Source organism: Geotrypetes seraphini, chromosome 11 (assembly GCF_902459505.1).
Source record: "Geotrypetes seraphini chromosome 11, aGeoSer1.1, whole genome shotgun sequence".
Classification (NCBI taxonomy): domain Eukaryota; kingdom Metazoa; phylum Chordata; class Amphibia; order Gymnophiona; family Dermophiidae; genus Geotrypetes; species Geotrypetes seraphini.
The window spans coordinates 117,748,258-117,773,916 of record NC_047094.1 but is presented as its reverse complement, the minus strand read 5'-3'; the positions used below and the strand labels follow the sequence as shown (position 1 = coordinate 117,773,916).

The following is a 25,659-nucleotide window of genomic DNA, read 5'->3' as shown; positions in this document are numbered from 1 at the left end:
GTTAAGTTTTCTCTATAATGTAGGGGTTTGCACCCCCACACCCACCCAAAGGCAGCGTGAAGAGTATGAAGTAAAGTGGGGGGTTCCCCCACGCACCCCGTCGGAACTCTTTAAAAGTGATTTTTTAGGTGGCACGCTGGGGTCTTGTGTCGAATTGTCTGCACTGCAATTTTGGTGCGCTGAAGTCTCTCGCACTTTTGTCCCGTTACCAGCCTAAGTACTCTAATTTGGGTGCCAACATTTATGCCAGATTTTAGCAAGTGTAAGTTCTACGCTCAAACGTTAGGTACGGAATCTATGCCTAAGTAGGGTTACCAGATGCCCAGATTTCCCTGGACGGCTTTTCAAATCCCGGCACTTTGTATGTTACATTGTATCTCTGGTTATCTTCTGATCTATAATGTAAAGGGATTGGCTACCTATTAATAGAGAAGCCGAACCTTTCAGGTGCTATTATACATTCTGCCATTAGGTGTCACTTGTGTGTAGGATACAGAGAGTTGAACGTTTAGCAAGATTTCTCAATAAGATTGTATGGCACAATTGAATCAAAGATTTTAGCTGGGATGAATTCTGAAAAAAAATCAGTGGATTTTCTGAGGATATGCAGAGAAAAATATTATGCAACAAACTCTAAAAGAAGAATTGCCAGCGAAGCTTAAAAGAGTCCAACAATAAGGCAAGAAAATGGTCAAAAGTTCCGTGAGTGATTGCAGAACAGCAAAAGCGCCAACTCAAATTGAGCTCAAAAGAGATATATAAAAGTGATAATAGTGCAAGGTACCCTCAGTGTGCAGGATAAGCGACGTGAGAAACCAGCCTTCCTTGAGGTCCGTTTGGATATTTGAATTATGGGTTCCTGAGGAAGGGACTTTGTTCCCGAAACCAGGCTTGGTTGAACCTGGTTTTGCGGTGTTTCATCTGCTTTTTTGATTTTTGCTGGGAGTTGGCTGGGGGGTTCCCTGAGTGATTACAGTTTGTGAATTCACCATTCCTCCTGTGTTCATTGTGCACTTTTTTGGCATTGTGTTATTTAATTTCAAAACGCACTCTTGGCACCCCATGATGGTGTTTAGGTGGGGGCTAATTAGCCTCTACCTTTTCGCTTGAAGCATTGGAGTTTTTCTCACATCGCTTATCCTGCGCACTGAGGGTACCTTGCACTATTATCACTTTTATATATCTCTTTTGAGCTCAATTTGAGTTTGCGCTTTTGCTGTTCTGCAATCACTCACGGAACTTTTGACCATTTTTTTGCCTAATTGTTGGAGAAAAATATTATGGCAAGGAGGGATCTTGGATAAATCTGTGAACATCCAAAATACATTTTTTGAACATTTACTGGAAGATGCCCACTGTGGAAATGGTCATTACAGAAAATTTTGCTAACCAATGTTAGGAACCTGTAGATTTTCTGAGGGCACAATATACTGGTTCCTGAATCTGTTTTAAAGGCAACAACGTGGTTTTGATTCTGAGGTATTCGCTGTGATAGGGGATTAACAGAACTGCAAATACAGAAAAACCGTGAATAACTTTTTCATATGTTATTCACTGTTTTCTATTAAAAAAAAACCCAGCATGAATATGGTGAAACTGCGAATAACATGGTGGGAGACCTGGCCTGTTCCTAAAGGAGAGACAAAACATGGTGAAGAAAGTGCTGGGAATCAGCGATTTCTCTACGCAAGCTGATGTAATTTAGGGGAGGAGCCAGCAAGATAAAAACCATGAATAATCAAAACCGCAAATGCCGAAACCGCGAATACGGAGGGAGAAGTGTAAATGTATGTTGATGCCATCTAGTGGCTCATTAGAAACATAGAAACAGGATGGCAGATAAAGGCCAAATGGCCCATCTAGTCTGCCCATCTGCAGTAACCACTATCTCTTCCTCTTCCTAAGAGATCCCATGTGCCTATCCCATGCCTTCTTGAATTCAGACAGTCTCTGTCTCCACCACTTCTTCCGGGAGACTGTTCCATGCATCTACCACCCTTTCTCTAAAAAATGTATTTCCTTAGATTACTCCTGAACTTGTCACCTCTTAACTTCATCCTATACCTTCTCATTCCAGAGCTTCCTTTCAAATGAAAGACTCGCCTCATGCGCATTTATGCCATGTAGGTATTTAAACGTCTCTATCATATCTCCCCTCTCTTGTATTTCCTCCAAAGTATATATATATTGAGATCTTTAAGTCTGTCTCCATACGCCTTATGACGAAGACCACATACCATTTTAGTAGCCTTCCTCTGGACCAACTTCATCCTTTTTACATTTTTTTGAAGGTGTGGTCTCCAGAATTATATACAATATTCTAAATGAGGTCTCACCAGCATCTTATACAGGGGCATCAATATCTCCTTTTTCCTACTGGCCATACCTCTCTCTATGCACCCTATCATCTTTCTAGCTTTTGCCATCACCTTCTCAACCTGTTTGACCACCTTAAGATGATCCCATTCAATCACACCCAAGTCCCACTTTTCTGTTGTGCACAAAAGTTCTTCACCCCCTAAACTGTACCGTTCCCTCGGGGTTTTGCAGCCGAAATGCATGACCTTGCATTTCTTAGCATTAAATTTTAGCAGCCAAATTTTGGACCAATCTTCAAGCTTCGCCAGGTCTTTCTTCATGTTATTCACAGCATCTGGGGTATCTACTCTACTCTATTGCAGATTTGGTATCCCACTGACTGTCTGTTGTTACCGCTAATCTTCAGAAGTAATTGAGCGTGATTCCTGTGCACCTGCAGCACGTAGAGTGTCTTGATTGTAACTCTGAAACAGTAGCCTGGATCTTCCCATGATGAGCCAGAGATGCTGCTCCTGTTCTGTTGAAAGAGGATTTAGACAAGCCACCTCTTGTTCTAGGGAGTGGAGGACAGTGCGATTCCAGATTATCAGGGATAAAGTCCTGAGGGAAGTTCGCCCAGTCTCAATGTCACCCTGCAAAAGACTTAAGCAGGGTGAACTAATACATTAACCCAGAAATTCTTCCCAAGGATAGGTGTAGCAGAGAGAAAATGCACAGAGAATTTCAGGTTTGATTTGACGGATGGTTCTGTATCTCCAGGCCAGGGAATGAGGATCTATATGTATCATTCTACTTATCTATTTCAAAATGATTGTGAAAAATCGATGGGACAACTTGGAGATAGAAAGTGTTTTTGTGATGGGAGAGCGACTGGAGGTAAAAAAAAAATAAGAGATGACAGTCCTGGGAGTGTGTTTGGATAGTTGTTTGACCATGGAGAATCAAGGATTGAAAACAATACAGGTAGGATATATGCAGTTGAAGATGATGTATAGATTGAAGCCTATGTTGGCAAATTATGATTTTCGAAGTGTGGTGAAGGCATTGATCTTGAGCAGAGTAGACTATTGCAATTCACTGTACTTGGGAGCAGCAAAATGGACATTGAGGGCACTGGAGATGTTGATGAACTCTGCAACTAGATTGATCACAGGTACCGTATTTGCCGGCATATAAGACGACTGGGCGTATAAGACGACCCCCCAACTTTTACAGTTAAAATATAGAGTTTGTTATATACTCGCCGTATAAGACTACCCCTTCTTCCGATTCGCGACCCCCCCCCCCCCAAGCCGGCAAAAACAGCTTTGAACCGCAGGCCCAGCCGCCCAAGACGAGTCGGAGGCCCCTACCCGCCGCATCCTGCACGTGGGCAGACTCAGCACAAACACTGCTGATGGCCCCAATCGACACGCTGACCTCCCCGCGCACGCTGACCATCTTCTCTCTGCCTGCACTTTCCCCGCGGCCCTCTTCGGCGACTCAGCAGGGGCAGCGATCAAGACAGGCTGCCAACGTCGGGACCTTCCCTCTCTGAGTCCCGCCTATTTTGTTTCAACTTCCTGTTTCCGCATAGGCGAGACTCGCAGAGGGAATGACCGCCTGTCTTGATCGCCCGAGGCTGGGAGGAACAGAAGATTTCTGCAAACACCATCGGGGCAGAAAATTTAACGGGTCCATCTCGCCGGTCCTGTGCGGACCGGCAGGAATTTTCTGCGGACCGGCGGTTGAAGAACTGTGATGTAAACAGTACCCAGCGTATAAGACGACCCCCGACTTTGGGGAGGATTTTAAGGTACTGAAAAGTCGTCTTATACGCCGGCAAATACGGTACTTCTAAAATGACTCATATAACACCAGGAGGATCCAATTTAAGTGTGCAACTGTAATTTTCAAAATCCTATATGGTATTTTTTTCTCCTTTGGTCCCCGTTTCATTTAATTCACAAGAAATCTCTAATTCTAGGAGCTCTCAGAAATATAAACTTGACTTTCCCACTCTTAAAGGAATAAAAACTATGGCCAATTTCGTAAAAGTTTGGCATGAGCTTCCTTCTATAATTAGAGTTCTCTCTCATCTACCCACTTTTTGTAAAGTACGGAAGACACATTTATTTCAGAAATTGACTAATGATCCGTCTTTTTCAAATAATCAATCATAAAAGATATAATTCTGGCCCAAAAGATATAGGCTAACCACGCGCTAAACGCTAATGTGTGCACGTTACCCTATGGACGCGTTAGCGGTTAGCATGCGCTAAAAACGTCTAACACCCCTTTGTAAAACAGGGGGATAGTTTCTGTTCTAATCTCTTGTATAATTTTATTAATCTTTTGCTAACCAAGTCGAGCCCTCCTGTTGGGATGAATCGGTATCAAAACAACTCGACGATTAGATTAAATTAGCATTGAAGCAATATAGCAAAGTGTCCAATTCAAAAATCTTTTCAAAATTCATCAGACTTTGTACCAAAGGCTCCTTTTACAAAGGCGCGCTAGCGGTTTTAGCGCGCGCTTGGCGTGCGCTAAAATGCCACGCACGCTAGCCGCTACCGCCTCCTTTTAAGCAGGCGGTCATTTTTCAGCTAGCGCGCGCTATAGCGCACGCTAATCCGGCGCGCACGCTAAAAACGCCGGCGCACCTTAGTAAAAGGAGCCCTAAGTCTTTCCTGCTGTTTTTCCAAGGTTAAAAAAAAAATTATCAGCCTAAAAGAAGTTTGAGATCAGAAAACAGCATGAAACTATCCCCCCCCCCCCTTTTACTAAGGCGGGCTAGCTGATTTAGCGCATGCTAAAGTTTAGCGTGCGCTACATGGTAACGAGCCCATAGAATATAATGCCACGCTAGTCACTAATGCCTCCATTGACAAGGCATTAGTTTTTTGGCTTGCCGCAGGGGTTAGCGTGTGGATTAAATGTCCGACGCACTAACCCCGCTAGCGCACCTTGATACAAGGACCCCTTAGTAAAAGGACCCCTACGTTCATAGGGAAAGATGCTAATCTCCCACATCAAGATTGGTGCGACCATGTTGTCGGTAGCGGGTGTAAAGCGGTTGGAACCCAAGCACAGTACCGGGAAAAGCTTTGGATTCTTGCCCAGAAATAGCTAAGAAGAAAAAATTTAAATTGAATCAGGTTGGGCAGACTGGATGGACCATTTGGGTCTTTATCTGCCGTCATCTACTATATTACTATGTTACTATGGAATACCCCGCCAGGAATTTTGCCTTTTTGTACTGCTAGAATGAATTTTAAGAACATGTTTTTTTTAAAAAAAACCCCGTTTGTGAATGCTTTTTTGAGTTGAAACTTTATATTCCAACTGGATTTGAAATCTTTTTGGTGCTTATTGACCATTTTTTTAAGGAATATTCTGCAATAATTGAACTACTCATATGTATGTTTGTTTAACATTTTATGCCTGTTATTATGTAAATGTATAGGTAATATATGGTATATTTTAAATAAATAAATAAATAAAATCTCAAAGAACGGAGACATTTTAAAGAGAGTCATGATGGAAAGGGATGATTGTGAAGATCCAACAGCTTCAAGAAATACTTTGATCTAGCGTCGTTTAAGGCTATTGGTTGTCTTCACTCTTGTCCATCCTGGACTATTGTAATATAATTTATCTGGGATCTCATAAAAAAAAATTATTCATAGATTAAGCAGTTTGATTGATCTTTGGTCTATAAAAATACGACCATGTTAGCTCTTATTATAGACAACTTCATTGGTTGCCGTTCAAGGCAACGGTTGTATCTGTTTTAAAGTATTATTTGGTTTAGCCCCAGCTTATCTTGTATCTCATTTTGAATTTCATAGAATGAACATGAATACATGCAAATCTTACTGGTTTGCGTTTCCATCACCCAAATCTTGTCATTATACAAGATTTTTTGATCAAACTTTTGCATTCCAGGCAATTGGAATGAACACCTGGTGGAGTACTCTAATTCCTCAAGCTTTTTTGTTTGATAAACTTATATCTTGATAGTTTAATACTGTATTTATGATATGTATATGCACGTATTTATAGGATTCGCTGACTGTTCAGCATTTCTTGATGTGACCCGCCTAGAACTCATTGGTATGTAAAAATAAAGTTTATTATTATATATCACAGAGTCAGAAAATAATTTTTTTTCCACTTTGCTTCTTATGGAAACAAGAGGTAAGGCATGAACTTTTCTATTAGAATCTCTCTGGTTCTTCCCAGTGACCCAGATCCAGGATTCTGTGCTAGACTATTGGTCAGTCTCAGTATGATCTCTTTTATGTTGGCATTGATTTATGTAAACAATTTATATCCCACTTATCCTTCAATTTTAGGCAGGTAGCATGTTCCAGTGGTAGAAGCAAATTACAAAAAAAACAAGCAGGACAATGGAGTCAATGAACTGGATGAACCAAAGTTTATCGAAGCAAAAAGTTGGGTCCTCTGATCTTTCTCAATGTGACATTTACCACTGTCAAAACGTAATATCGATATGGACCAGAGCTGAATTATCGAGTGGAAGTAAATTTTGGTATTTCTTGCTGTACCTATTTGACCATATTTTGGATCTGGATTCCATCCACTCTCATCACTCAACATTGGCATAGAATTTTAGCTGCATCATCTACTAGGAGGACATTTTGGAACCTTTATATTGAGACATTCATAGAAGCACTTTTTTTGCTTCAATAAACTTGGTACATCCAGTTCGACTCCACTTTCCTGCCTGTTTTTGTGCTTTCCCTCATTTATTTTGTGGAGTTTTGGGGGGGTTTTTCCCAGTGGTAGAAGCACAATAGGGGCAATTCTAAAACTGGTATGGGCCTACTGTATATATAACCCAGACATGTCCTTTTTTTTTTTTTGATGACTGTCCGGGCTTCCGGACGGACTTTCCAAAACCTTGCATTTGTCCGGGTTTTGGAAAGGCCCGGCAAGCTCTGGCCACATCCGGAGGGCCTCTGAGCATGCATGGATGATGTCACGCACATCCGTGCATGCTCCAGGCCCTCCAGACGCAGCTGGAGCTTGTCCAGAAGAAGAGAGGAGGCTTTGTGGGGGCCTGGGGTTTCCCAGAGAAAAATATGGTTAACCCTATGTATGTAGAAAGTAGGTGTCTATTTTCCTTTATTGAATTAAAGGGTACAGTAACTTCTTAAAATATAATTTTTTTTTCAATTTTTTCTTAAAACATCACATACAAATTTGTCCTATCTTTCTGGTTGAAGCCTGTCCTACCTGTGCACAGGACTCCTGCAAAGACCCAGCACTGGCCGTATTTCACTGGCTTAAATCCATTTGCTTGCCACTGTCTCAGGAGGGCCACGCTTCCATTCCACTCAGTTGGTTTTTTCCCCTCAGTGAACTCTCCATCCCATTTTCCTTCCACCACACCATTGTCGTCATTTGAGTTTATCTGAGAAAGAAATCATGACATGGAAAGGGCTGGTAAAGAAAAGCCAACTTGATTTGTCACCAGAAAACAAGAGAGCTGAACAGGCTGGGCGGTGTTGTCCATCACAGAAGGAACAGACTCTGGGTTTTGCTGAACGGCGAAGAAGAAAGGGTCCAGAGAAGAGCGACTAAAATGGTTAAGGGGCTGGAGGTGTTGCCGTACAGTGAGAGATTAGAGAAACTGGGCCTCTTCTCCCTTGAAAAGAGGAGACAGAGGGGACATGATCGAAACGTTCAAGATAATGAAGGGAATAGACTTAGTAGATAAAGACAGGTTATTCACCCTCTCCAAGGTAGGGAGAACGAGAGGGCACTCTCTAAAGTTAAAAGGGGATAGATTCCGTACAAACGTAAGGAAGTTCTTCTTCACCCAGAGAGTGGTAGAAAACTGGAACGCTCTTCCAGAGTCTGTCATAGGGGAAAACACCCTCCAGGGATTCAAGACAAGGTTGGACAAGTTCCTGCTGAACCAGAACATACGCCGGTAAGGCTAGTCTCAGTTAGGGTGATGGTCTTTGACTAGAAAGCTGCCGCGTGAGCAGACTGCTGGACACGATGGACCACTGGTCTGACCCAGCAGCGACAATTCCTATATTCTTATGAGCGTCACTGGCTCGTGGTAGTAAAAGGAATCGATAGCATGTACTCTGATTGTTTTCAAAGCATTGGCCGGAACTACTGACTTGGTGGAACGAAAGGTTAACATGGTCTGCTCTGCTTTATTTTTATAAAGTAGTAAGTCCAGTGCTTGATGTGCTTTGAATGTTTGGTTGTACTCTGTATGGTTTTAATCAGTGTTCCAGGATATAAATATGTTTTAAATAAATAAAATAATGGACACAAAGTACAAGGTCTACAATATTGATATATGTATTCTGTGTTACCCAGTATTTGAGACCAATATGGGTTTCAGAGGGAAATAAAGAGGCCAGTATGTCACTGGGAAGTAAAAATAATTGTGAAACGTGTAAACTTAGTTGGTCAGCCAATGAAATTGGCGCCGACTGGCCGTGTCGCTCACCATAGCTGATGACAAGGGTATTCAGCAGGAGATAGCTGCCGATCTCTACTACTACTATGAATTATTTCTATAATGCTACCAGACGTACGCAGTGCTGTACAGTCACAAAGAAGACTGTCCCTGCTCCCAAGAGCTTACAATCTAAACAGTCAAACAGGATACCATGGATACAGTTAAGGGGAACGGTTAATCAGCTCGATTGGAGAGCAGGACAATCAAGCCATTGTGATATCACTGATGAGGTTGGCTCCTATTGGTGGAATGAAGCATTATGACATCACAATCTCAGCTCTGCTTCTCAAAGACTGAGACTCTTCACACTACTACTACTATTGAATTATTTCTATAGCACTACCAGACGTATGCAGTGCTGTACAGAGTCACAAAGAAGACAGTCCCTGCTCCAAAGAGCTTATCATCTAAATAGACAAACAGGATGTCATGGATACAGTTAAGAGGAACGGTTAATCAGCGGGCTGGGTTGGAGGGCAGAGGAGTAGGGTTAAGGATTGAAAGCTATATCAAAAAGGTGGGTTTTCAGTCTGCTTTTAAACAAGGGAAGGGGCTTGGCGGACAAACTCGGGTAATTTATTCCAGGCTTAGGGGGCAGCTAGATGAAAGGAACGAAGTCTAGAATTGGCAGTAGAGGAGAAGGGTAACGCTAAGAGTGACTTATCTGAGGAACGGAGTTCTCTGGGAGGTGTATGAGGAGAGAGAAGCGAGGAGAGATATTGAGGGGCAGCAAAATGAACCCACTTGTAGATCAGCAATAGGAGCTGGAAGTGTATGTGAAGGCGGATTGTAAGCCAGTGAAATTCCTTAAGGAGAGGGGTGACATGAGCATAGCAAGGTTGGTAGAAGCTGAGTCGTGCAGCAGAGTTTTACACAGATTGCAGGGGGGAGAGGTGACAGTGTGGGAGACCAGTTAGAAGTAGGTTGCAGTAATCTAAGCTCCCAGTGAATATTAGTGATTAGACGGTTTAGCACTATTTAACCTTTCTGAATTTCAGGTGCAGTGAAAACAGGGCCCTTTTCAAATGCCAGTTACCTACAGTTTCAAAGCAATTTTTTTTTCCTTTTTACTGGATAAAGTACCTTTATTACAATCAGGTGCAAATCTCTGTGGGTATTTTTTTTTTCCTGGGGGCGGTTTTCAAAGGAATAAATATGTCACAGATGGAAATTGAAATTTCAGGCGAGTCTGATTTCTTAAAGATCAACTGGACAAAGCAGGACTGAAAAATAATAAAGACAGGCAGACATCCGGATTTTCCCGGACGGCTTTTCAAAACCCGGCACTTTGTCCGGGTTTTCAAAAGCCTCCTCTCAATTGCATCGGGCAGGAGGCATTCTGCCCGACCAAAGCAGGCAGCGGGGGGCGGAGCTAGGGAAGGTCTGGGGCAGAGATGGGCGGACCTGGGGGCGGGTCTAGGGTGTCACATAAGCACATAAGCATTGCCTCAGCTGAGTCAGACCATAGGTCCATCACGCCCAGCAGTCCGCTCCCGCGGTGGCCCCCCAGGTCAATGACCTGTAGTGATCTATTACTCTACTACTCTATTACTTTACAGCCTTCTGTACTGTATAGTAACCCTCTAATTATACCCCTGGATCCCCTTTTCCTTCATGAACTCATCCAATCCCCTTTTGAACCCCAAAGTCGTACTCTGCTCTACCACCTCCTCTGGAAGCGTATTCCAGGTGTTCACCACCCTCTGCGTGAAGAAGAGCTTCCTAGCATTTGTTCTGAATCTATCTCCCTTCAATTTTTTTGAGTGCCCTCTAGTTTTTGCTGCCCCTGCTAGTCTGAAGAATCTGTCCCTCTCTACCTTCACTATGCCCTTCATGATCTTATGAGTTTCTATCATATCCCCTCTAAGTCTCCGCTTTTCCAGGGAGAAGAGCCCCAGCTTCTCCAGCCTCTCAGCATATGAGAGGTTTTCCATGCCCTTTATCATTCCCTCTCGAGAATCGCCATATCCTTCTTAAGGTACGGCGACCAGTACTAAACGCAGTACTCCAGATGCGGTCGCACCATCGCCCTATACAGCAGGGGGATAACTTCCTTGGTTCTGGCAACCCTAGGCTACTGCCCTTTATGCTCCTCTCACAATCCCACATGGCTGCTCTGATTTAAAATGTCTGAAGTGAAGCTGTCTCTCACCATAGCACTGATCACTCTGCTCACGTATGCAGGATCGCCTCTGCGTGAATAGTCGGCGTTCGGGTTCCCACGGAAGTTGAAGCTGTGCTCCAGTAATGAAAGGCAGACATCCACAATGTTTTCTTCAAACTTGAGGAAGGATGTTAATAAGAAAGAAAAGAAAACCATTTAAGATAACTTGTTGTGTAGGCTATACAAATTGTTGCGTTTGTTTTGGGTAGATCACATGAACGTTAAGAAGTGTCTTTGAGCAGAGGGGCAGCCGTTAGGGCTGAATGTTAGACCGCAGGAGGCTACCTCCCATCGGCGGCGGCGAACCAGAGAATTCAATGCTAGGGTCATATCTGGCGACTGGCATTGAATTTCTGGTCTATTTTTAGTCACGTTTGAAGTAGTCGACCAAGCCAATATTTATTAGCTGGCTGGGTAAGTCATAGCGGCCAAAGGTATCCCTGCTAAACTTAGTCGGTCATTACATTACATTACATTGGTGACTTCTATTCCGCCTGTACCTTGCAGTTCTAAGCGGATCACAGTATAAGATAGCTGGACATTTCCAGGAAGTTACAATTTACAGTATAAGATAGCTGGACATTTCCAGGAAGTTACAATTTACAGTATAAGATAGCTGGACATTTCCAGGAAGTTACAATTTACAGTATAAGATTGCTAGACATTTCCAGGAAGTTACAATTTACAGTATAAGATAGCTGGACATTTCCAGGAAGTTACAATTTAGGGGGCGCTTTCACCGTAGATGCAGAGGTCAACCAAAGAAATTAGCGCTGACTGGCTGTGTAGCGCACCATTGCTGGCGACAAGGATATTCAGCGGGAGATAGCTACCTATCTCCCAGTGAATATTAGCGGTTAGACGGTTTAGCGCTATGACAAGAGTCCTTCCTGGCTGGCTAAATAGAGATGAATTTCAGGTGGATTGACTGTGCAGTGAAAACAGGGCCCTTTTCAAATGCCAGTTGCCTACAGTATGTTAAAGGGCTTTTTGAAACCATTTATGAAGTTTCAAAGCAATTTTTTTTTTTACTGAATAAAGTATATTCTTTTCAAAATGGTGCAAATCTCCGTGGGTAATTTTTTTCTTGGGGCACTTTTCAAAGGAATAAGTATGTCGGCACCACCCCTTTGAAAACTAGTGCTTGATGCTTTACGAAATAAGTGCCTGCCTCGATAGTTTTTGAAAATTGCCCTGTACGTGTGTAAAGTTATTCTTCACGGATATCATTTGCAGAGATGCCGGGCAAATTCAGTTTACAAGTTTTGCTTTTTCATTGACACCCTGTCCCAGCCTTGGTACATCACAAATTCAGATGCATAAATGTATACCTGCTCTTTAAAATAAGTAAGTTCTGCTTGTAATTTAGCGGACCGGGAGCACCGAGAGATTTCCAGGCGCTGGGGAAGGGGCTAAAGACCATAGTAAGCACCGTAGCTTTTTAAGAGGTATTATTTGCCCATGAAAAGAGAGGAAAGGCTACACATCATACAGAGAACTTCAAGACGTGGCTCAAAACCTGGTTTTAGATGCCATTTGGCCCATTCCCTCTGATTTTCAGCACAATTTAACCCAGTGTATCGCAAACCGTGCGCCTCCTGAGATTTCAGGTGTGCCGCGACACCCTGGCGAGGAGGAGACGCCGGCTCACTGCCTACAGCGGCGAGAGGCACGTCTTGTAGGCAGTCATCTGGGCAGATGACTCTCCTCCGCTCCCAGCACCTCCCGGATCCCTCCACCAAAGCATCAACGTCCGTGCACTTCCGGTTGTCTTCTGGCCGGGGTACTAGATTTAGTGTGCCGCCGGCCGGAAAGTTTGCGAGACACTTTTTTTTAACCAGTCAGGAAAGATTGCTGGCCAGTTAAATAACCGCTAATATTCTGCTGAAGACAGTTGGTTACCTTCACGGTTAATGGCTAGCCGTGAATATTCAAGCGCTGGCTGGCTAAGTTCCAATACCAAATTTTTCCCTTTTGCCCTATTGTTTTCCCATTTACGTTCCTTTTCCTTTTGTTTAAGGCGACTAGAATTATTATGCATCTCTCTATGTTTTTGCTATTAACATTATCTTGTTTTAATTTGTCTTGACCCATTATTCTTATTGTTGTATCATGCTTAGCATTTGATAGGCATTTAATCAAAGTTTTAAACAAACTTGGCAACTTGATTTAGCGGGCAAATCAGGCCACATAAAAAGCAGTCCCTATCTTTGCGCACTATTATTTGGCCAGCACTGAATATTCACTTACCCCCCTCCCCCTTTTACAATCGCATAGCGTGGTTATTAGCGCCGGCAGCGGCGGTAACAGCTCCTATGCTCACAGAATTCCTACGAGCGTCAGAGCTGCTAAGGGGTGTTAGCTGGTTAACTTAGAACCCCTACCTGGATATTCAATGCCAGTTGCCAGAAAGCTCTGGAAAGCATTGGCAGAAGATGCGGTAACAGCGGTAAATGTGGATGGGTTTCTAAAAAGTTTGGACAAGTTCCTGGAGGAAAAGTCCATAGTCTGCTATTGAGACAGACATGAGGGAAGCCAGTGATATCGGTAGCATGGAATGTTGCTACTCTTTAGGTTTCTGCCAGGTACTTGTGACCTGGATTGGGCACTTTGGAAACAGGATACTGGGCTAGATGGACTCAGTATGGCTAGTCTTATGTTCTGTATCTATGGGATCTATGCTAAATTGAAAGTGAGATTTTTCCAGAAGTAGGCACGAGCTGATCACAACTTCAGTGCCACTTTGACTCTCACAGGCTTCATCAAAACCAGAATGAATCCATTGCCACTTGGAAGGTCCCTGGTCAACTGAGGCAGGGCTTGCTGAAGAGGAACGGTTCATTCACAACCCCTAGGGGTGAGAGAGGACGTTGTGGCCATTGCTCAAGGCTGACACCTGCAGGCCAGATTCGGAACTCATGACTGCACAGCCCCTGGTCCAGGATCACCGCTGCAATAATCAGACTAGATATATTGAGAGGAGAGGTATAAAACACCAGGGCAGCTGCACATGAAAGTTCAGCAGAAGCAGGAAGAAGACGCAGGGAAATCACCCCTGTGAAAGCAGAAGAACATGTAATAGAATTTGATGGCACTTCCTGCAATTATTTGCTCCTGGGCATAAGCAAGTTTGGAAATGAGCTTTTTGACTGCACTGACATGCTGTCAGCCTTGTATACAAATGCAGAAATCACAGGGTTGTGTTTCTCCCAAGCAAGGGGAAGGAGTGCAGGACCTGAGAGCCCAGAAATTGCATAGCGCTAGTTTTCAAATAAAAGAACTGTCTTCTCATTCAAATTGGTAACCAAACTTCAGGATTGCAACCGTCACGTTTGAAAGTCACTCAGAGGTATAGAGTTCTTCAAGAAGAGAGTTGCGCCCTCTAGTGATGAACCAAAGTATATTTTTCAGTCGTTGCAACTTTATAAGTTCTGGTTACGCTCCAAGTTTGATTACAAAAGTAAATAAATAAATAAATGTCTTTACAGTCTTTCAAACACTTTTATTTATTTATTTACTTTTGTAATCAAACTTGGAGCGTAACCAGAACTAATAAAGTTGCAATGACTGAAAAATATACTTTGGTTCATCACTAGAGGGCGCAACTCTCTTCTTGAAGAACTCTATACCTCTGAGTGACTTTCAAACGTGACGGTTGCAATCCTGAAGTTTGGTTACCAATTTGAATGAGAAGACAGTTCTTTTGTTTGAACTCTAATATTTTTCTGACTTCCACTAATATTTAACTATTAGTACCCCAGTGACATTATAAAGAAATTAGCGCTAGTTTTCAGCAGCTAGGAAGCTAAAATTGTACTTTTTACCTGTCCATAATTCCACGAAAATGCTTGGATGTAGTTCAGATTCCCCTGAAAGATAATGCCGTAGTCATTCATGACGTACTCCTGTCTCTCAGCTTCGCCCTCGATGAAGACAGCATCACCTGAGAAAGACATGTGAAGAGTAATACAGACCAAGGAATCAACCAAACGCACCCTTTGTTTGGCTCGTATCCAACATTTTAACATCGCAGAACTATTGGCATTTTTATGTTGACCCTAATGCACCAACAGTTGGTTACTTGAATTCAGAGTCATGTGTATGATTGTTATGAATTCTCCGCAGTACAAAACCAAAAATAAATGGTGAATAAAAGAAATAGCCAAACTTCGTTTGACCTATGGAACTGATTGTGGCCAGACAAGGCCTTTGTGAGCGTCATCAAAAAAACTGCCACCTGATCCTGAACCGGATCGCAGCTTAAGTGATTGTGCATGGGGAAGGGGTGGTGGTGGAGGGGGGCGTTTTTGGAGTGGACTATTATATCGGATGAGGGGAAAAGGGGGGAGGGGATGGGGATGTGGGGATATAGATGTTGGACTCTGTAATATTTGGGGAGCGCTTGAGGTGTTATATGGGCTTAGAGTTTAGGTATATATCTATCTATCTAATCTAATCTAATCCTTAGGTTTGTATACCGCATCATCTCCACGTTTGTAGAGCTCGACGCGGTTTACAGTAGGAGAAATAGGAAGGAACTACAACAGAGGGTTAGAGGTAGAAGTGTGAAGAAAATTTAGAGGACTTGGGATGCCAAGATATAAGAGTTTCCTAAGTTGGAGGGAGACTTACATTTTTTGAGAAAAGCCAGGTTTTCAGATGTTTGCGGAAAACTTGGAGAGAGCTCAAGTTCCGAAGAGGGGAGGTAAGGTTGTTCCAGAGCTCAGTGATTTTGAAGTGGAGGGAAGTCCCTAGCTTTCCTGTGTGGGAAATGCCTTTTAGCGAGGGGAAGGATAGTTTTAATTTGTGGGAGGATCTGGTGGTATTAGGGTTTGAAGAATTCCAAGAAAGAGGGATAAAGGGAGGGAGGATACCATATAGGATTTTGAAAGTTAAACAGGCGCATTTATAGTGGACCCTGGCGATTATTGGAAGCCAGTGGAGCTTGGCCAGGAGCGGGGAGACATGGTCAAATTTACTTTTAGCGAAGATGAGCTTGGCCGCGGCATTCTGAATCCGTTGGAGTCTGTGGAGGTTTTTCTTAGTTAGGCTTAAGTAGATAGAGTTGCAATAGTCCAATCTGGAGAGGATGATGGATTGGACAAGGAGGGTAAAATGTTTTTGATGGAAGCAGGATCTAACTTTCCTTGGGGAGGGGGGGGGGATTTTATTTTTAGCTGGGTTTTATATTTGGGGGTTATGGATATTGTGAATCTTGAGTGTCCCTCTTTGTGAATAAGTTTGAATTTCTTATACGCTTTATACTCAATAAAAAAAATTTAATGATTAAAAAAAGAAGAAATATCCAGTATGCAGAATGCATCAATTTAATGAATGCAACCATGTATGACGGTAAAACACCATTAGTCTCCTATATGAAAATGAATCTTCAGTCCCACCCATTCTCTCAAATATTGCATATGCCTTCGAAGTAGCTGACAAATTATACCCAACCTATGCACATCATTGGCTCCTTAGAATAAGGTTTATTCATGTGGGAAAATAGCTTTTAGGATCTATTTCTGCTTGGTTGAATCCATTCTTCTTCAACCTGCACTCTGTATTTAGAGTCACGTAACATCAAAGCTAATAAATCCACCCTTCTGCTTAGCTGTTGACAAGGTGCTCTTTTCGTCAAATGCTTCACCCTTTTTTTTTTTTTTTTTTCTCCAAACGTATTTTATATGGTTGCAGTCAGTTTACATTTCATGTTGTTAGTTCAAAGTACTGTACTCTATAACGTTTCAGACTTGTCAAGGTTTTCCTTTTGCATATTTTAAACCAGTGTCTCTCAAACTGTGTGCCCTGAAGAGATTCCGGGTGTGCCATGCGAGATTCCAGAATTTGACTTTATTTTTAAAAAGTTCCCTTCATAAGTATACACTAGAAAAGATGGCACGCACGTCGCGTACGCAGGAGCCTGTCAATGTTATGAGCGTCTGTGTGTGTAAGGATACAACTGCCCAGACGAGCATCATTTTTTGGCGAAATTGGTCCTTGAAAATTAAGGGCAAGTAAGTTTAGTGTTATTTTTTATGCAGTGGGTATCCTAAGTTGAGCAACAGAGCAATCAAGGTTTTGTTACCGTTTAGATCTTCTTATATTTGCGAACTTGGATTTTCAGCTCTGACAGAAATTAAATCGAAAAAAAAAAGAGAACGACTGCAGATAGTGGAAGATGAAATGCGCGTTTGCTTGTCTACTATCGAGCTGCATTTTCAGTTAAATTGCACTCAAAAACAAGCACATCCACTATCTACTTTAGTTTCACTGTTGTTACAATTACCCATACATAGCTTAAAGAACTTTAAATAACTCTCAAATTTAATTTTTTGTTGGTTTTGCAATTTTATAATTTCAAATATAGTGTGCCACGAAAAACATTTGCTCCTTTTAGTGTGCCGGAACAAAAAATGTTTGAGAGGGACTGCTGTAGACTATGATGTTTGTGATGAGGTTGAAGAAAAGGTTCCTTTCTGATCACTTTCCATGAAGGACCATTGTTGTGTATGCAAAATGCAGAACTTTTTTTTTTTAATCACCGACACCTTTTATTCTGCCTTCCAAAAAAATGTTCCACCCATCCAATTAGATACCTCACTCAAAGTCTCTCAGCATGTTTTTCTCCCACCTTGAACCTGTGACCTTCGACTCGCTAGGCAGCCACCTTGCAGGCTTTGAAACCAGGGTTGCTAAACCCAAAGGAAATTGCCTTTTCCTGGGCACAGTCGAAAAGTGTGCTCAGTGCTGGGAATCTTCAAGCAAGGAAGACATTAACCAGTGCAAACCCAGCAGCTCAATTGAACCAGATAAGTCACTTGGTTATTTAGTTCTTCATAAAGCCAGTCAACATTCTTTAATGGATTAAATCAGTCATGATTAATCCATCGGGGGGTGGGGGGGGGGGGGGGAAGAGGGGGAGGTGTTCTTTAGCCTATGATGTAATGTCCCTTTCTAGCACCACCACAAGATTTCCTCTGGTGGAGTGCGGGGATCTGAGGCTTGACTGATAGTATTTTTTCCATTAAATTTGTTTAGTGAATAATGTGAAATGGAGGAGGTATATTGTTGAATTTTCAAGCGCCCCCCATATCTGGCTTTTGTATTTCCAGATAGAGCTATTCTGGTTCACACTGGCTATATGCAGATCTTACAATACCTCCTTAAAATGGCAGAAGGAATTTTTTTTAAGGTGGCACTAACCAGTCTTTGCTCAATAAGCTACAAATGAGTGTTGTGACTCTGGAAGGTTTTGTCTGCCATGTTTGGACCAGGCAACTATACAACCAGTGGCTTAGTAAGGGGGGTGGCGGTCCGCCCTGGGTGCCGTCTTGAAAGGGGCATAGCACCCTTCCTCTCCGCCACCCTCCAATTTTCTCTCAAGTGAATTTATTCAGGTACTCAAGCATTTTTCCTGCCTGACCCGGTGGGCTCACAATCTATCTAATGTACCTGGGGCAATGGAGTGGGGTGGGGGGAGTCGGATTAAGTGACTTGCCCAGGGTCACAAGGAGCAGCATGGGATTTGAAACTACAACCTCAGGGTGCTGAGGCTGTACCTCTAACCACTCCCCATAACCCAGAGCCAGATTGTGCAGGAATGGAGAGGGACCGCTCCACTCCTCTGGTCCACTAGGCTACTAGGGTGACCCCTTAGTAAGTTCTAGGAGAGTTGAGGGTGTAGGGTGAGTCCAGGTATGGAGGCTGGGGGTTCTGCTTGGAGAGTTTTTTTTATTCTGAAAGGGTTTGTTTGGTAGATGATAAAAATCAGAAGGAAACTTGATCAGGAGGGTGGTGAGGATTGGATGGGGATCAACCTAAGGATTGTGCTTCGAAGTGACTGGACTGGGGAGGTTGTGCGTCTGGGGGAGGGGAATTCATAGGGGGATGTTAGGTGGGAGGAGAGGATTAGATTGGAAAAGGGTGCTGTGTAGGGGGATTAGATCAGGAGGGAAGGGTATGCTTGGGTAGGTGAGATAAGGGTTGCACTCCTGAGTGGAGTAGAATGGGTACAAGTGGATTGATTTTTCACTCCGTCAAAAATGACAAAGACTAGGGGACACTCGATGAAGTTACAGGGGAATACTTTTAAAACCAATAGGAGGAAATATTTTCCCACTCAGAGAATAGTTAAGCTCTGGAACGCGTTGCCAGAGGATGTGGTAAGAGCGGATAGTGGTTTGGACAAGTTCCTGGAGGAAAAGTCCATTGTTTGTTATTGAGAAAGACATGGGGGAAGCCACTGCTTGCCCTTGATTGGTAGCATGGAATGTTGCTACTCTGGGTTTTTGCCATGTACTGGTGACCTGGATTGGCCACTGGACTTCATGGACCATTGGTCTGGCCCAGTAAGGCTATTCTTATGTTCTTACCATGTCTTTTTTTCAGTGATGTGGACTGCATTACTCGGGGCCGGTGTGGTGTCTACCCTATGTGGTAAATGCAGAGCAAATGCTGGCCACACCCTCTGCATGTACTTTGCACTCACCACACCTTAAGTTTTCCACTGTAGTACATAGGCCCCATAATCAGGTAACTGAAAAATTTACAACAGCATTTGGCCTAGTGGATCATGAAATAATGCTACATTGCCTAGATGCAATGGGGCTCATGGGAAGAGTTTGGAACTGGTTTCAGGGTTTTTTAACCAAAAGATCATATCAAGTGATCTGCGACGGGAAATACTCCAACTCTTGGAAAAACCCTTCGGGAGTATCTCAAGGCTCCCCACTATCACCCACCTTATTTAATATCTACATTTCTTCTTTAGGACACCTATTACAAAAGCTAAACCTAAAATACTACATATATGCTGATGATATCTCTATTTTAATTCCCCTGAATAACGCAACCAACGAAACTTTAAAACACATTTCCCATATCATGACTGAGATTGAACAATGGACTATCAACTTTAAATTGAAATGAAATATTGAAAAGACAAAAATTTTCTTGGCTAGCCCAAAGGACAAAATCACTATGACATCAATACATTTAAACGGTCACAATCATCCAATTTCAAAAACTATAAAAATATTAGGAGTCACTTTAGACACCCACTTGACTATGATCGAACACATGAACATGGTGGCAAAAAAGTGCTTCTTTGCAATATGGAAATTAAAAACCATCAAAAAATATTTCGACCCTCTATCTTTCAGACTACTGGTACAGTCATTGATCCTATCCATCCTGGACTACTGTAACATCATTTACATTGGTATACCTAAAAAAAAACTGTGAAAAAATTAAGAATAGTGCAAAACACGGCCGTCCGCTTAATATTCGGACTAAAGAAAAGCAAACACATTAGTCCCTACTACAAACTGCTACACTGGTTGCCAACGGAGGCATGAATAATATTCAAATTCTCTTGCTTTAAATTGGTGTGGGGAATGGCTCCTACCTATCTCTTACCACATTTCGAGCTGCACATCAGAGAATGACACGGTGACAAAATTCATCACCGTTCCTGTCCCCGCGGATAACCGCGGGAAACCATCTTCATGTCATTCTTTAAGGAGAGAGGGAAGAATCAGAGTATGAAGGGCCACAACCACTGACCCGCAAGCTTTGCTTTGAAGAATGCTGGTGTAGAAGGACTGAGGTTGAGATAGACACTGAAGAATGACAGTCTCTGGTATCCAGAGCAGATATTGTGATGTCATAATGCCTCATTCCACCAGTGCCTAAGAGCCAATCACATCAGTTATGTCACAATGGCTTCATTATCCTTGGCTCACATAAGAATCAGAGTATGAATGGCCACAACCACTGACCCGCAAGCTTTGCTTTGAAGAATGCTGGTGTAGAAGGACTGAGGTTGAAACAGACACTACAGAATGACAGTCTCTGGTATCCAGAGCAGATATTGTGATGTCATAATGCCTCATTCCACCAGTGCCTAAGAGCCAATCACATCAGTGATGTCACAATGGCTTCATTATTAAGAATCAGAGTATGAATGGCCACAACCACTGACCCACAAGCTTTGCTCTGAAGAATGCTGGTGTAGAAGGACTGAGGTTGAAACAGACACTACAGAATGACAGTCTCTGGTCTCCAGAGCAGATATTGTGATGTCATAATGCCTCATTCCACCAGTGCCTAAGAGCCAATCACATCAGTGATGTCACAATGGCTTCATTATCCTTGGCTCCCATAAGAATCAGAGTATGAATGGCCACAACCACTGACCCGCAAGATTTGCTTTGAAGAATGCTGGTGTAGAAGGACTGAGGTTGAAATAGACACTATAGAATGACAGTCTCTGGTATCCAGAGCAGAGATTGTGATGTCATAATGCCTCATTCCACCAGTGCCTAAGAGCCAATCACATTAGTGATGTCACAATGGCTTCATTATCCTTGGCTCCCATAAGAATCAGAGTATGAATGGCCACAACCACTGACCCACAAGCTTTGCTTTGAAGAATGCTGGTGTAGAAGGACCGAGGTTGAAACAGACACTACAGAATGACAGTCTCTGGTATCCAGAGCAGATATTGTGATGTCATAATGCCTCATTCCACCAGTGCCTAAGAGCCAATCACATCAGTGATGTCACAATGGCTTCATTATCCTTGGCTCCCATAAGAATCAGAGTATGAATGGCCACAACCACTGACCCGCAAGCTTTGCTTTGAAGAATGCTGGTGTAGAAGGACTGAGGTTGAAATTAGACACTAGAAAATGACATGGGATTATTTCCCGCGGTTATCCGCGGGGACGGGAACGGTGATGAATTTTGTCACCGTGTCATTCTCTACTGCACATCCTCACAAGGACAACCAGAAATCGCAATCTTTTTGCCTATCCAAAGATCACTGATTGCAAATACAGGTTCTATCTGGAGAGAACCTTTAAGTTTCAAGCTAGCAAATAGAAGACCTGGCTGGGCAATTACATCAGGAGAGACAGGTCGACCTACAGCGCATTTCGGAAAAAAATTAAAACTGCTCTGTTTGATAGATTTATCTCCTAGTCAGATATCCCTTCTAAATTTATTAACAATATGTTGATACTGTGTATTCTCACTAATTGTATTCTGTTTCCACTAACTGTTCAGTGACAAGGGGCATGGAAAACCTCTCATATACTGAAAGACTGAAAAAGCTGGGGCTGTTCTCCCTGGAAAAGCGGAGACTTAGAGGAGACATGATAGAAACCTTCAAGATCCTGAAGGGTATAGAAAAGGTAGACAGGGACAGATTTTTCAGATTATGGGGAACCACAAGTACAAGGGGGCACTCGGAGAAATTAAAAGGGGACAGGTTTAGAACAAATGCCAGAAAGTTCTTTTTCACCTAGAGGGTGGTGGATACATGGAACGCGCTTCCGGAGGCTGTGATAGGCCGGAGCATGTTACAAGGCTTCAAAGAAGGTTTGGATAGGTTCCTAGAGGAGAAAGGAATTGAGGGGTACAGATAGGAGTAGAGGTAGGTCATAGGGATAGTCAGGGACCACTGCTCAGGCAATAGGCCTGATGGGCCGCCGCGGGAGCGGACCGTTGGGCAAGATGGACCTCTGGTCTGCCCCAGCGGAGGCAACTTCTTATGTTCTTATGTTCTTAACTTCATTCTGGAATTCGCTCATTGTCCAACCCACTTCACTGTAACATGTTTATATTGTGTTCTCTCTAATTGTACTCTGTAATTCGCTCATTGTCCAGCTCTCTTCACTGTAAACCGTCTAGAAGTCGCAAGATTGTGACGTATAGAAAAAATAAAGTTATTATTATTAATACAGAAGAGTACAAGATTGCCCTGATTGATGAGTGACCACTTCAACGCATGGTGTCTCACCTCCAGATTGTGGGAGTCAACAACTTCTTTTGACAGAAAAGGAGAGTCAAGCAGTGACCCTTTTTGGAGAATGGTTTTGCTAGAAATATTAAGGTCAGTCCCAACGTTCAGTAAATATGTCCTACCTGGATGCCAAGGGTTGAAGAGCAAGATAACCTTTCCCAGTGTGACTGGTTCCTCTTCACTGGAGAACTGGACGCTCAGTGAGTAAAGCCCAATGATTGCGTTGGTTGGAGTGAAAAACGTGATATCCAGTGTTTTGGAATTCGAGGTTCTAAGGACTGCACCCCAAACATTTCCGGGTTCTTTTTGTGAAATTGGAAAATTCCATTTCCTTGGACCTAAAGCCAAAAGAAGAAACAAGAACTACCGTAGTCATTGCTAAATTAGCTCAACTCTTTTTTTTTCCCCCCAGTAAAATATCTTTATTGGCCTAGTTTACAAAGGAGGAAAGTTATCAACATGGGTTACTTTTAATAACATTACTGTTACCTTCTCTTTCCATAAAATGGGGCAAGTTTCAATTCCAGAGACATAAGAACATAAGAATTGCCACTGCTGGGTCAGACCAGTGGTCCATCGTGCCCAGAAGTCCATTCCCGCGGCGGCCCCTAGGTCAAAGACCAGCGCTCTGAGACTAGCCTTACCTGCGTATGTTCTGGTTCAGCAGGAACTCGCCTCGAAGGGGTTTGAAGTTTTTTGAACTCTTAAGAAATTAGATTGTGGTTCAGATGTTGGAACTTACCCCCTCTTTTACGCTAAATGCTGACGCGTCCATGGAATATAATGGACGCGTTAGCATGCGCTAAATCGGCTAGCGTACCTTCGTAAAAGGACCTCTTAGTTTTCCTAGATTATACGCTTGTTTTTCTTCATTCTAGTAATCAAAGATTTCAACTATTATGTGGATTTGAGATGGATTATATAGATTATGTATTACTTGCTCTTAGCTAATATTTTCTTTTCTGCAAAAGATTCATTCTTGATACTGTATGTTTAAAAGTGATTTTTTTAAATATGGGACAAGTTGCGGTAAACTAACCCATCTTAATGGTTGCTCACATAGGACCTCTTCTGCACAGCCGTTTAGCGCGGGCTGCTGAGGTAACTGCCCGAAGCCCTTAGGGATTGCAGCTTAAGAACATAAGAACAGCTTTACTGGGTCAGACCAATGGTCCATCAAGCCCAGTAGCCCGTTCTCACGGTGGCCAATCCAGGTCACTGGTCCCTGGCCAAAACCTAAGGTGTAGCAACATTCCATACAGAAAGTACCAAGATTCTAGAACCCCAAAGAGTAGCAACGTTCCAGGCTACCGATCCAGGGCAAGTAGTGGCTTCCCCCATGTCTTTCTCAATAACAGACTATGGACTTTTCCTCCAGGAACCTACCCAAACCTTTCTTAAAACCAGCTACGCTATCTGCTCTTACCACATCCACTGGCAACGCGTTCCAGTGGCATAATTGATTTTTGGTAAACGTAAATATGATCATGATACCCCTTTGTTAAAGGCACTTCACTGGCTTCCAGTTTATTGGAGAATACATTTTAAATGTGTCAGTGTGATCTTCAAAATTTTGTATGGGATTTTTTTCCCCTATCGTTCCTCTTTTTTTTTTTTTTCCAATTCCTGTTTGCCATTTAAATCCATCTGTCAACCTTGAGCCTTTCTTTGTTTTGATTTTTAATATTTGTAAACCGCGTCGAGCCTTCTTTGAAGGATGAATCGGTATATAAACTAAAGGATTGGATTGGGATTTAAAGGGCTTCGGGGCTGTTGTAGCAGTCGCCAGCTTGGCTTTGTAATAAGGAGTGGGGGTGGGGGGGGGGAGAGGATTGATAACTTCACCTCTAAGGGGTCCTTTTATCAAGCCATGCTAGCGGGGTTAGCGCGTCGGCTAAAATCTAATGCCTGCTCAATGCAGGCGTTAGCGGTTAGTGCGGCAGGCGGTTTAATGCGTGGTATTACACGCGTTAAATCTCTACCACAGCTTGATAAAAGAACCCCTAAATGTTCTTTTCCCTTTGACACAACGCTCTTGATAAACTACTCTTATGATATATTTCAGGTGGCTATGGTTTAAACAGTTATTATGGAGGTAGATATTATTGAAACCACTTTTTTTGAGATAATAATTTATCTGATGTGAGGTGAATATATAAAGGAGGTTACCTGTGTGTGAAACGTGTGCAGTGAAGACTAACTCTGCAAGTTGAATGTCCTGAAGATAATTTGAGTCTTCAGTAAGCTTCGGAGATTATCTCTTTATAAGATATGGCAATTACATTGTTCTTAAGAGTATGCAAGATGTAATTATTTTGTGAGGTGATGAAAGAGGAATACTGGTAGGATTATTTTATGTTTTCGCAATGATTAGTTGACGATTTAGACATATCGTATTGTAGGGATGCCGACACCATGGGTCACAGCCATTATTAATTGTAGAAAATGGTGCGGTGAGGTTAGTGGAAAGGGCTAGTATGTGTGCCCGTGTCTCCCCTCCCCCCCCACTTTTTCTGTGTCGTACTGGTTGGCCAACTGAATAGTTTCAAGTTTAATTATTCTTAATGAATCGCCTATTTTAAATCACTAAGCGATGTACAAAGCCTTAATACATACAGATTAATACCTTAACACATACAAATTAAATATTATTGGCAATATAAAATAAAAAATTTTTAAATACTAAACATACTTAATTACATACGTATATTAAAATGTTAGTTAGGGTATAGAGACATACTTGAATTGTGAGGATAAATAGGAAAGAAATTACAATAATTGGATAGGAAAGGAAGAGTAATAACAAAGGAAAAAACAAATAGGAAGGGGAAGTAAATTTATAGATAAATAAAAAAGCATGATAAACTATTAAGAATCATA

General features: G+C 42.5%; 1 protein-coding gene across 1 annotated transcript in view; it reads right to left on the bottom strand.

Moving 5' to 3' along the window:
• LOC117368871 (protein-glutamine gamma-glutamyltransferase 5-like) overlaps positions 1–25,659 on the bottom strand; it is a 143,629-nt gene that overhangs the window by 10,194 nt on the left and 107,776 nt on the right. The window contains exons 4-7 of the mRNA XM_033962615.1: positions 22,902–23,117; positions 14,798–14,916; positions 10,962–11,090; positions 7,561–7,738 (exon numbers count right to left, since the gene is read on the bottom strand). Coding sequence (XP_033818506.1) covers positions 7,561–7,738; positions 10,962–11,090; positions 14,798–14,916; positions 22,902–23,117 — 642 coding nt within the window. The remainder of the gene's footprint in view (positions 1–7,560; positions 7,739–10,961; positions 11,091–14,797; positions 14,917–22,901; positions 23,118–25,659) is intronic.